General features: G+C 42.1%; 1 protein-coding gene across 1 annotated transcript; it reads right to left on the bottom strand.

Moving 5' to 3' along the window:
• Positions 1-4,118: 4,118 nt before the first annotated feature.
• On the bottom strand, positions 4,119-10,258 carry lrrtm4l2 (leucine rich repeat transmembrane neuronal 4 like 2). The gene is made up of 2 exons (XM_003445651.5): positions 9,947-10,258; positions 4,119-9,463 (listed from the first exon to the last, which is right to left on the bottom strand). The coding sequence occupies exons 1-2, from the start codon at positions 9,948-9,950 to the stop codon at positions 7,860-7,862; spliced, it is 1,608 nt and encodes a 535-aa protein (XP_003445699.1). The 5' UTR covers positions 9,951-10,258; the 3' UTR covers positions 4,119-7,859.
• Between the last annotated feature and the right edge of the window lie 3,555 nt (positions 10,259-13,813).

Below are 13,813 nucleotides of genomic sequence, written 5' to 3'. Positions count from 1 at the left end.
CACTGTGAAGCCTCTGTGGAGATAAAGATGGGCTCGGTAGCTACTTTTTTATCTTTATTAGGATGTTTTAAAGTGTCATGGCACTGTAGTATGCCTCTGCTGCACTAATGCTGCCATCATTCATGCAGCAGCAGAGAAGCCCACGGCACTGAGCTTGAGGGTAAGAGCTAAATACGAACCTTTCCATCAAACACAGAGACTAATTTAGTCGACAGGTGTATAGGTGTAGGCCGAAGGTCAGGCCTCACTTTTCCGTATCCCTGCGTCTGTATTAAGCATTCTGTGCTCTAGATTATCCTCATGAGACAATGTTCCCCACACTAAATTGCACTGTACTACAGCGCTGGGGTACAGCTTACACCGTACATATGCAAAAGGTCATAAAGCTCAGCCTAGTTCTGTCTGTAACATGCACAAACATGACTCTGATTATGTTTTTCCCCCTAAAAGAGAAGACTGATGATACTGAGGTTATGCCAACGATAAGGCAGTACTGTACTACTCTATACTATGATTACTTTATCATCCATCCATCCATCTGCTGTCTTGTCCTTATCCAATTCAGGGTGTTGGAGGGCCTGGAGCCTATCTCAGCTACCATAGGGCGAAGGGCAGGGTACACCCTGGATAGGACTTTATCATAAAAAATATATATAATAAATAAAGAGTTAGGTGCTGGCCTTTGTACATAGACCTGTCAGCTTAATTAGTCACTGCATTTGCTGAAAATGTGCATTTGGTATTTGGAATTCTTCAGGGACTCTGGCCAAAATTACTTCCTGCACAGAAAAAAAAAATTTATTAGAAGCAAAATTTTACAGCCGCCAGGCATTGTTTGCAGCTCTGCTGTCATACTCAGTATGCTGGATTCAGTGAACTTGGAAATTTGAATATGACCTGTTTTCTCACAGTTTAATACCTAACCTGCTTCCACATAACCAGTCAGACTGCATTTACTTTCAGCTCCTCTCCTTTCCAGTAACAGTAGCAATGACAGTGAAGGGAAGATGGACAGGATGTGTATGTATGTCACATATTTTATTTATGATTGTCATTTTTTGTTTTTGTTTGAGTTTTGTTAAGTCAGCTTGTCTGTCAGTCACACAAGCAGCTGCCGTATCACCACTGTCTTAAAAAGGAGGGTTTGAATGATGCGTACGATATGTGTGTGTGTGTGTGTGTGTGTGTGTGTGTGTGTGTGTGTGCTCCCATGCAAGGCTACCCGAAAGTGAAAATTTCTTTCACAATTCTAAATGACATTTTTTTTTTAGCCCCAAAATGAATCCTCTGTGGCCACGGCTTCTTTATTAGAGTTTCCATGGTGATGTTGTATTTCTCAGGAAACAATAATATGACTAGGCCCAGCGCTTATAAATCTTATACATTTAATTGTTGTTGGCTTTTGGTTGATTTCCCCCGGTGTGGGAGGAAGACCTGGTGGAGAATCAGGGGAAATAAATCAGTGAAACAATGAGGTGACACCTCAAAAGAATGCACTATATTACTGTTACATCATACAGTCTGTATGTACAGCATGTTAGATACAAAATAACTGAATCTGAGTTCTAAGTATGCAGCTACAAGATGTATAAATACTGCTTCAGACTCTAAATGAAGCAGACGTGTTGTCAAAGAGAAGTGGAAATGCAGCTATAAAGGTCAGGCTGTTAATTGGGTTTCTGCCTGAAATGATTTCCTAATGTTATGTAAACTAAAGCTGCTCTGGGATCACTTTCCATGGATAAGAAAGTAACTCGTAAAACGTAACACACTATACTTCGTGCCTAGAACAACATTTTCACTCTGAGCGTCTCTAATATCAAAACTCACTGCTGGAAAGATTTTACTGTACTGACAAACTGTTTCATTGCGAACCTTAATGTATGAGTATACATGGGAATGATTCGGAGCACAGATCATTACTCATATACAAGTACACTCACCAGTCACTTTATTAGGTACCATTAGCTAGTACTGGGTTAATTCTTTATACTCAGGTAGGCTGCGATGCTTAAACAATGTCCAGTTGGGTCGAAGAGGCTTCCAGGAAATAATCCCCCAGCAGCCCGAGCTGTTGATACGAGGCAGGATGGAACCACTTTTTCAGGTCGTTTACACCAGATTGTTAGCCCACAATCTGAATGCAACATCAGAAATCAAAACACCACCATCGCATCATCTTTCCAGTCTTCTTTCATCTGATTTTGTTGAGCTGCGTGCAGCATAGGCTTCTGCTTCTTCAGACTCTGGTTGTAACAAATGGCTGTCTGAGTTACTGTTGCCTTCCTATCAGCTTAAAGCAGTCTGCCCATTCTTCTCTGACCTCTAACATCAACAGGGTATTTTCTCCCAGACAACTGCCACTGACTGGATATTTGCTCTTTTTTAGACCATGCTAGAGATGGTTGTGTGAGGAAATCTGGTTAGATCAGCAGTTTGTAAATTACTCAGCCAGCCCATCTACCAACAAGAACCATCCCACATTTAATGTCACTTAAATCACCTTCCTTCCTCATTCAGATTGAACTTCAGCAGGTTGTACTGACCATGTCTACATGCCTAAATGAGTTGAGTTGCTTCCACGTGACTGACTGATGAGATATTTATAATTCTGAACAAAATTATAATCTGTAGTTAATAAAGAGGCCGTTAGTCTACATACACTGTCCAGAGAAGATCACACAATGAATATATCTGTGTCTATATCTATGAAAAAAGTTTCTACGTCTTACTGCTTCAGGACAAACGGCAGAGAAAATCAAAGTTTTGTGATTTTTTTCATTAAACTTCCAGTATATGTTTAAGTTTCCACTGAGTGATGAAGCGGAAAGATGAAAGTGAGGGAATAAATTATGGCAAAAAGTCATTTTCTCTGAAGTTATCTTAAAATTCTTTGCAGCAATTCGCTCAGTAATGTCGTCTTGTTTGAACGAAAAACAGCGTGCTTTTACTGAACACTGAAAGGTCTCTCTGACTATCACCACTTTCACATGATCATATAAAAAATAAAAAGCAGCAGCGAGAGAATTTTTTTTTTGTGCTCAAAGGGTCTACTGGGACATGTGACAAAAGCTGTTAGGCATTAGTATTGAAATGAATTTTACAGGTGACATACAGTGCACAAAAGGTGAAGTAACAAAGAAATCCAGTTGTGGCACACTAGAGACAGGGCAATTCTGTCTCCCCAGAGTGTGACAACTGCCTTTGAAGCCTTTCATACTTCAATGACTCTATTTTTGACTGATTGTAATCATTTGAATATATTAGCGTAAAAGTCTCGACATGCTAGCTTAAAGGTCCTGAGCATTGGTCCTAAATTGCATGTAGGAGTGGATGTGATGCTCCTGTTTTAAAGGAAAAAGAAAGAAAGGAAATTCCCTGTCTGCTGAGCACATTTGTCCAATAAAAGACTTGGATGACTCAATCATCCTTGAAGAAATCCTTTCCACTGGATGGAAGCCTGGCACAAATGCAATAGAAAACACAATATTGAATGAAAGACCCTTTTGCAATGGGACCCTACAGCTGTGGCACCCATTGACATGTTAATATTCTAAACTGCGCGCACTCAGCAGTCATTACTGCATTATTATATGAGTAGCCAAGAGTCTCATCGCGCTCATCTTCGGACTTGACCTTGATTTTGAAGTCAAATACACACATTTGAAGCCTCACAACCGCATTTAGCTGACAAAATATGTCTGCAGAAATCCAAAATGCATTTGTGGTTGTTCCCATTAGACAATCACCACGACACACACAAACACACAAGGTGAAAGCAGAACCAGCCATGCTATTAAAGCTGGTAAATATGCTTAAGGAAAAGAGAAAGAATTTATCAGTCATTTGCATATATAAATAGCTTGTAGTCGTTTTTTCGTGTCTTTGATTTAATTGAGAAATTCACTTGGTTGCTGAGAGCTGGATTAAAAGATGTCACTTTTTTTTCTGTCTGTACCCTCAATATCAAGATCCAGCCTGTTTTTAAATACTGGAATCTTTAGTCAGGACTGATCCTTTTACAAGAGAAAGAAAGTAAAGTAAAGAGCACATGATCTCCGGACAAGATTGTTCTCTGTGATTGTCCCCCCCACCCACACTCCCACCCCCATCCATTTTTATGGTAGTGCTACTGCAATACTGTGGGCCCAGCGTAAAACCCTCCCACTGCTTTGTTAAAGGGAAAACAAAGTCAACAAACCAGCAAATATTACTATCAGTACTTTCAGACACTCCTTTACTTCCTATAAGAGGTCGTCACAGCAGATGATTCCACACCTTTGGTTTAGCACACATTTTCAATTTCAGTTCATTTCAGTTTATATAGCACAACATAATCACGACCACAGCCATCATATGGTGCTTTGTATTGTAAGGTAAAGACCCTGCAGTAATACAGAGACGGCCCCCTATGAGCAAGCACTTGGCAACAGTGGGAAGGAAAAAAATCCCTTTACCAAGAAGAAACCTCTGGCAGAGCCCGGCTCAGGAGGGCTGCACTGTAATTTTACACTGGATTCCCTTCCTGACACAATGACCCCATTTATCTAGGCTTTGGACCAGCACTGGGAGTACACTAGCCTGTGTCTTCTCTTAGGCTGGGTTGGTATTTCCTCCTGGTCTTGAACCAGGGAGTTTTCATATGTTCGGCAACCTCTACACCATATAGCTAACGGTAAACAGGTTAATAATGTAGCCACTATCAGTAAAAACACACATCATGTATCTTAGATATGTACAAAAACAACAACAACTAAAAACAATGAGATGAAGCCTTATCTATACAAGGTGTCGGCTCACCACCTGATCCAGGAAGTTACATCAGCGATATAACCCACTACATATGACAGTCTTAATCCTTTGGCTTGTTTAAGGATTAAACAAATGGGATGTTAACTGCTGCGGTTTAGAGACGCCGTTGGGTGGCGATTGTTACCTTTGGACAAACCAAGGCTAGTTTCCTCATTTTCATTCTTCATGCAACGTTGAGCTAACTGGCTGCTGGCTGTTGCCTTATATTTACCAGACAAACACAGGAGTGTTATCAATTTTCTCATCTAACTCTTGGCACGAATGCTAATATGCTATTCCCCAAATTTTGAGTGATTACTTTAAATTACCTCCCTCGAAAATAGAAATCAGGCAGCCAGATAAAAAGAAAATTATGTGTTTGAGGGGATAAAATACCATCACTGCTGCGTTAGGATTAGCATGCTTACCTTTTAAATAACCAGCATACACCTTGTGCAAAGAGCTACATGCGTTACCTTGGAAAAATCCCCAGTGACTGCTGTAAATCAAAACTTCATGACCACCAGGGAGGGGCCAGCAAGTGAGCATTTCTGGCCTTGCTGAGCTGAACTTCACAGAGGTATGAGATACTTTAGTATGTAAAGATTTAGTTTTTTACAGATTTCGCCAGTGAAATGTGATTCTACTTGTGCATTGTTGCTTGAAGCCGATGCAGCGCATTCCTAGCATCGTTCATCCGCACAGATATCCTCCAATAGCGATCTGAAGGATGCAGGCCGCAGCTCTCTAATCAGTATTCCTTTCTTAGCCGCACAACACCAAAACATTTCAAAACACAAGGAATTGCTTTTCATCAATCACGACACGACAAATCAAACACTAATTACAATAGCTGCCAAAATTAGATCAACAAATCGTTTGTCCTGTTCATATTACGTTTTTTTTCTTTGTACGGCCTCGCAGATTTTCCCACAGGCCCACAAGAAGAAATTCATCATATATGCAGGCTAGAAACCAGATTTATGGATATAAATTCTGTTGGCAGCGTGCCTCGACGCCTGCCTGGAGGATAAGGAAAGTGGATTTTGAGCGATCATAAATCCCCATCTAAACAACCTTTGACCTGTCAGAAAGTTTCCACGTATAGCACACGAGACGTGCGAACAAGCTAATAGCAGATAATAAGAGGGATTCAAGCGTGCATTTACTTCAAAACACAACAGGTGGAGAGAAAAAAAAGCAGACAGCAAAAAAATGCGACAGCTGCGAGGGAAAGACTGTAGGATGCTGTTTTTCAGCTGAATCTCTCACGTTGGGACGAAAACCCCTTTTTATTGCTCATATATGCTAACACTAGTGCTGCCTGTGTGTCTTGCTCAACGTGTGAACGTTTGCATGTCTCCTGGCACGGGTTCATTTTTCTGTCATCACAGTAAACAAACCACACACACACACACACACACACACACACACAAAGAGAATGCGTAAAGGAGGAGATGGGGGAAAAAAAGCATAGCTTCATAATAGCATAACTGCCTTGACCTGTAACACCCACTGTCCCTCAGTAGCCTGCCTCTATTCTGTCCTTCCTTTCACTGCACCAGAGCTGTATTTTCAAACTGACAGTGAATACATGGTTATATAAAGCAGAGATTCTTAATCTCTTTCTGGTTTCAGGGACCAAAAATGTCTCTTTGTCTCAAAGAATGGCATCGCCTACTTGGGCTCCACTTAAAGCAAACCTTTCCACAGTAAAACTGAGAGTATAATACTACTCTCCTCTTTTTTTTTTTTAACAAGATCAGCTATGTCCCAGGGACTGACACGGCCCCCCTACCCTCTGTTTGAGGTGTGTAACCCAGATACAATCAATACTGTAGTGCCGGGAGAGGGTGTAAGAGAAGACAGCAGGAAAACGAGACACGTGGAAATATGTCAGCTCCCCCTCGCGTGCAGCTGCAAATCCAATGAGATGTGAAACATCCACATCACAATGCATGGATTTCAAGAGATATTCTTTCGCCATGCGCCGCGTCAGATGTCAGCGTTCTCATCACACACACATCTTCTTCTCTCTTTTTTTTCATCAGTTGTCAGTGTTTCTTTTAATTATACAGTCACATAGAATTCCTAGTATCCACATTATTACGTCTTTACACAAACAGTCCATACAATGACAGCGGTAATCAATACAAAATATGTTGAAAGTCAACATTGTTACTTCTTGACACACACACAAGGCCTTCTGTTGGACCTGACAGATTTGTACAGCTTGGAAAACGTCAGTCCTGAGATTCAGACTCATGGGTATTTAAATACGGTTCATCTGTGTGGCTTTTCTCACAACAAATCAAATGGCACACATATTTTTTCTCTTTTTTTTCTGTAGTCAGGACAGATCCTTTTACAGGAGAAAGAAGCATCTAAAGTAAAGAGAACGGCCTCATGCATATGATCTCAGGACAAGATTGTTCTCTGTGATTGCCCCCCACCCCCGTCCATTTTTATGGTAGTGCTACTGCTATGCTGTGGGGCCCAATGCAAAAATAATTTAACTGGACAAAAACTATCTGTGAGAATAAGGTGCAGTCCTATTAGTTCATCCCCATAGCACACTCATATACACACATACACTCAAAGATACTGACATTTATCCAAAATGCTTTACAAGCTATATAATAGTAATAAATTAAAAAAAAACAAAACAGTTGCAAGTAAAAAGTGGCTTTGTTGGCTCATATGTTCTATGGCAATATACTCTGACTAAGAATAAGGTCAGTCTCTCTGTGGAGCTGACTTTCGCGTTAGCAAAGATCCAGTCTTTTTGTAAGGTCAGACACAGCTAACCCGACTGACCCTGCCACTGTTCTTGTGTCAGTCAGGGCGATAATTAGCTCTCCAAATATATCTCTCCATTCCAATCTTCTTTTCTCTGCATATAATTATATTGTACTATGCCCCCCAGTATTTTATTCACTGCTGCAGAATCTATCATCTCATATTAGAGATAAAAACCACTTAATCTTTTTTTTTTTTCGGAGGGGAAACAAACCCTATCTACCTCTGCTTAGCAATTGCACTTTATATCTCGTGTTTTAGTGGGCAGCTCAGACCTCGCATTCTATTGATCCTGATATAGTGCACGTGCACGGCCTTGGCTCGTTCACCAAGGAGTCCATTGTCTCAGAGTTTGAGTGGTAGCTCAGATAGTACTCTTGCAACTGAGAGTTAAGGTCCTGTTCCTGCTTGCGGGCCTTTTTTCTGCGCTTATGGTTGACTGAGTGCTGCTGCAGCTGCCTCATGGTGTTGGGGTAGCGCCTCCACGAGACATAAATAACCAGCAGAATCAATGACACTGACAAGAACAGGGCTACGCTGCCCGCAATGATTTTATGGAAAGCCATATGTTCAAACTGTAGCTCAGGGATAAATGATGTAGGGGTTTCGGGGGAGTTGTGGGCTGTAGAGCTCACAGTTGTGGACTCTGTTGTCTCTCTGTCTGTCCTGCCAGGCTGGACAGGCGAATCGGTGGATGTCTGTGCAGCCAGGTCTGTAACATCAGAGGGAGACGGGGGAGCTGTGATGTTCACAATTTCAGCTGAACCCCTAATGATGAAAGTGGTCGAGAACACATTTAACATGTCTATGCATACTGAGTGGTTTCTCACTACGTCCACCACTCTTTCGCCCTGCACAGACTTGGGACTGCTGCATATCATGCTGATGTCTTTGGAGTCTTTGAAGGTTCTCAGCCATGTCATGAGAGGGCAGATGCTGGGGCTGCAGTCCCAGGCGTTACCTGCCAGGCTGATGGTGGTCAGCGAAGTCCATGCTGCCACAGCCTCCACAGGCACGCTACTCAGCTTGTTTGATTCGAGGTTCAGTATCTGTAAGTTTGGCATGCACTGGAAAACAGCGGGATCCAAGATTTGGATTTCATTCCCCGAGAGGTCCAGTTTCTGAAGTTTCTGCCAAGTCCACGGCACACCTTGATTGATGAATCGTATGCGATTCCACTGCAAATAAAGAGCCTGGAGGTTGCTGAGGCGTGGGAAAATAAAGAAATTAATCCTGGTAAATTGATTGTGCTCTAAATGAAGCTCCCTCAACTTGAACAGCCCCAAAAACGCGGTGCGGGTAAGGCTCCGCAAGCGGTTATAACCCAGGTCGAGGAACTCCAGGCTGCGGCATTCCAAAAAAGTACGAACAAGGATCTGTTTCAGTCCATTGGACCTGAAGTGGAGATTCTGTAGCTTGCGCAGCCCGTAGAAATGTCCGGGATGGAGAGACTGCAGCTGATTATAGGATAAGTCGAGATTTCTCAGGTTTGGTATGGCACTGAATGTGTTGTTGTGCAGATGGGATATTTTGTTTGAGCTCAGGATCAGTTCCTTCAGCCTGCGCACCCCGTGGAAAGCTAAAGCATCTATGGCATTGATTGAGTTGTGGTCCAAGTAAAGCCACACAAGCTGACCGAGATGAGCGAAGTGGTACGGCAGCAGAACCTGCAGGTTGTTGTAACGCAGAGACAGACCTTGGCATCCCGTGGTGATGTTTTCTGGAACGTCGTGGAAGATGCCCGACTCGCAATAAACAATCTTTCCTTCGCAGCGACAACTCACGGGGCACATCCTCTCCCCCTTGCTGAGCAGCAGCAAAACAGCTGCCTGCAGAAGAAGACATGATAACCGCCAGTCCAACATCACAGAACCTGTTGGGGGTAGAGTGGAGCACAAGCAATCAAAGAGATGGCATGGTTTAAGAAAATGCGTGCTCAAGGACGCTCAAATAAGTAAAGGTAATGAATTCATCCTTCAAACAAGAGATCATGGAGAGAGGAGCAGCTTGAGGTCTGATGTCTCAGACTCCAGACCTGCTTCATGAAGAATTGATAACAGTCTGACGTCAGCTATTTTTAAGGTATGCATATGTGATCATATTCACATAAAGAGAAAAGCAAATAACAGCAATTATTATTAGCATTTAAAAGAACAGACATGTAAAATGAAAATCCTCCCTGCTCATCCTTAGGTGAAAAAATAAATAAATAAATAAAAGCAAAATTCAGTTTAGGAACTAAACAGAAATAATAATAATCTGCCATTAAAAAATGATCACTGCTGTCGTCTTGGCTACGAGGAGCCTCAGGAGGGAGAAACTGTGTCACTAAATTGTGAGGAACATAATGACTTACCCATGGTTACCGAGGGAAGGAGTAATCCTCTAGGGGGGGTTAAAAAAAAAAAGAACGATAAGAGACGCGTTAAACTGCTCTCAGTCTCAGTTTATGCGGCTTCAGAGTTGCACATTGAGCATGACTTGAGCAGCAGAAGCAAGTTTTCCGCAGCGGTCCAAACCCCCTGATCCCTGCATGCCGCTCAGAAATAGGACGCCTTCACACCTGGGTCGTACTTGGAGTCGCCACTATAGTCCAGTCGGCTGTGTGCGCAATTACCCATTTGAGCGCCAACAGACTGATGCACAATCCTCTACTCTGTGCTCTCTCTCCCCCCCTCTCTCTCTCCCCTCAGAGGCGTAGGCGTCTCCAAACACACATACAGTATATAAGCTCACCTCCAGCCACGCATGCCTAAACCAGCTATTAATTAATGAATTAATTAAAGCAAAGTATTAGTATTTTTATCTATTAATTGCTCGTATTTTTTTTTTTTTAAAAACCTGGGTTGAATTAAAAGCTACCTAAAATTAATTCTAAAAATTAGCTTTGAAACCAAGCTTTGCATTTATTTTATTTTATGTATTTTATTTGTATTTATTTATAGTAAGATTTCACCTCGTTTACTTGCACCGGTGTCCCGATGAGTGCCGAACATGATGATGACAGAGACGACAAAGAGACGGGTGCGGGTAATCAAAACAACAAACTGTGGGCTGGTGGTGGAGGTGGGGGGCTGTGATCCACATCCACCATTCATTCAGCACTTGCAATCATTCATTCAGGAAAACAGAAAAAAAAACCCAAGTAGTGACAGAAAACGGGTGATCAGTAGCTTGTCAAAAATGCTAATTATTCTAACAGCTTAAGTGTGATGTTGACACTTTAACGCAGATAAACAGTCAGCACCTCTTGCTGGCTAGAAATGTTCCAGACAGCGGGATTATGAATGGCCTTTATGAAGTGTGCACTCAACAGACGGCAGAGGAACAAAAGGGGAAACAAAACATACTGGAAGTGGGAGGGGATGAGGGTACCTCTAATTTTGTGGTTGTTTCACGCTCATCTTTCATACTCTGCTAAATCTGCTTAGAGCACGCACTCACCTCATTGGACACAACAGCGTGGAAAATGCACAGCAGTCGGAGAGTCTTGAGTTGTAAGGTGTGGTAACAGCAACCCCTTGTGCACGCGGAGGGAAACGTCTGGCTTGCAGAGACCTGCAAATTCACCAGTTCAGCAAAGACTGGAGAGAGATCGGTAACCAACCAGATCACTTGTGGGCAACGAGAGCAAGCTGATGAATTCATATTCATATTCGTAATATTACTGGGAAAGCAATATTTCCTGCCATCCCTGTGGAGCGCATTAAAGAGAAATGTATTTCTGCTCTTTAAAGAGAGGGCTGATTATGTCTATAGTGGCACACTTTGTAATTAAATGTCATTTAAATGCATTTATTCAACTCATAGATTACTTGTCGTTTAGGGAGCAAAGTGCTTGCTTGACAATTTGTAACATTAAGGTGGAAGAAGTGCCAGTTTCTACATAAATACTATAGAGAAAATGAAACCTGCTTTCAGCTAAGGGTGTGAGCTGTGCTGTTTGTCAGTGATGGTGTCAGCTTCCACAAACAGGTTATCAGCCGGATCTCACTTTGTATATGGCAAATGACTCCATATGCACTCCGACTCCATCTTCTGTATTGACAGTATAATTGTGGATGTCATCAGATGTGACAACCGCTATCTCTTAACTGCCAGTGACAGCAGACGTATCCTCCTCTGGGCAATTTTCAAACCCGTTCTCAGAGATCAAAAATGCGAGCCCGCCTTTTCAAAACGATGCTAATAAACAGGATGTTACAGCGTGGAAGATGAAGAAAAGTTGGGCTTTACGGGCATACGTTTGTGTCTGAACTGACTTGTTAAGAGCCTGCACTGTGCCACATGTGGACTGCACAGCGAGTTGCATGCAGTCACATATTGTTGTCAATATAACGCACATCTGGTGCTCACAGGTGGATGGATTTAATCACCCACTCAGTCAACTTTCTCTGACATTTTACTCTTCTCACTAGGCCACAAATTATCAACCATGTTTATATTCTCGAAATTGCCTCTCATGGTAATTTTGTGCCCTTCTGCAGACTGGCGACCTGTCCAGGGTGCGCCCCTCATAACTTGTCCTATGACAGATGGGAGGAATTCCCCCCCCCCCCAAGACCTGGAACTGGATAAGCAGAAGAAGATGGGTAGATGTTTGAATGTAGTTGCCTTCTGTTACAGCGTCACATGCATCACAGAGATAACTTGATGGCTAATTTGCCTTTACGTGACTGCTGCTGCACATATTGAAAACCACAGGAGGGAAACTCTGCAGAAAGAAACTGAGTTTCTGTTGCACTTTTCAGGCCTTCTTTTAGTATTTGACAGCTTTTTACTGCTATATCTCAAACTGCATTGAAATTAATTTGATGCCCAGGTATTAAGCGGTTGCACGAGGAGGTTGGCCAGAACGTCTCATTGCTCATGCAAACAAATGACTCTCAGTCACTCTAAAGCAGCAGGTTCATTAAAATTTTATTCGCACGTAAGGTTTAAACAACTATATAGCACTTTTATCGCAATTGGGAACAAAATGAAAAAGGTACACACTACACAGCGGAAAAACAAACATCTAAGTGACTGAGATCCTCAACTGCTCATTATTTACAGACATTTTCTCATTTTATCTTTTTTATTTGTTTAGAGAATACATACTCGAAATAGAATCTGGTCCTGCCAACCCTGACAAATACAGATATTGAGTATATTGTCATTTGAGGCATGCCTGAAAGTAAAGCTCAGCTGCAATCCCGCCAGATCGGCTAATCTCGATGCCTGGGCACATCTGGTGATGGCTTAGCTGATGCCCTTCAGCACATCCAGCCAGAAAATTGGAATAGCTTTTAAACTGCTTTAGCCTGTCCACGTATGCAAGCTGCTTTGCAACCCGTCTCCACCATTCATACCAGTCATATTGCCAAATATAGACCACATATCGAAATACCAAGCTTCTTCTACTGAAATATCTTGTTTTAAATGGTCACCCTGCTTTTACTCTATTATTAAGTATATGAGGAAGAATTGCTGTTGTAGGGAGATCAGCTGTTCAGCTGGCCTCTACAGGTCCCTGATAAGATGATAAACAGGAACAGAGTCACTGTTTCTCCTCACTGACTGGATTTGCTTTGTCGCATCACCTACAATAACACAAATTATTTGTGAGCTAGAGCACAGGCTTTGTTTTCTTTTATATTTATATCAATACTTTATAAAACAGCGAAGCCTGTTGCCTACTCAAGTTGTCTTTTCAGTCCCCAGTTGGAAGTAGGACCGTTACATTGTCGGCTTTTTTTGTCGTGGTTGTTGATGATAGGGAATCCTTGTTGCCCAGCTGTCTCGTGTGTGCAGAGCTTTTCTATGTACGCTGCATTATGTATGAGGAAATACACAAATGAAAGCAACATAAACCATTTTTAAAAGCAGCACCTTGATATTTGCGGTGCAAGGAAAGGCTCATTTGGAACATTATGGTTGTTTGACTCAGGATTCGAATGCACAAGCCCATTATCATCATCTCTATAATGCATTACCAACTGATCCTCACAGGCCTCCTCGCAGAAGGAGAAGTTTATCTTATGCATGAGAGCAGAGTTTGAAAAGGTAGACTTAGAATATAGAGAGATGCTTTAATGATCTTTTCCTGGAGAAAAGAAGCCGAAGAGTTTTGTTTTAAGCATTTTAACGGCTGTTTAACCTGCTTTTCCCCCCCTCGTTAAATGCATCAGTGTTGCAGCTGCTGACGTTTCGGCTTGAGAAAGATGTGAAAGTGAGTATAAAC

This window comes from Oreochromis niloticus, linkage group LG12 (genome assembly GCF_001858045.2).
Source record: "Oreochromis niloticus isolate F11D_XX linkage group LG12, O_niloticus_UMD_NMBU, whole genome shotgun sequence".
NCBI classification, from domain to species: domain Eukaryota; kingdom Metazoa; phylum Chordata; class Actinopteri; order Cichliformes; family Cichlidae; genus Oreochromis; species Oreochromis niloticus.
The sequence above is the reverse complement of the archived record's forward strand: the minus strand, read 5'-3'. Positions and strand labels throughout refer to the sequence as shown.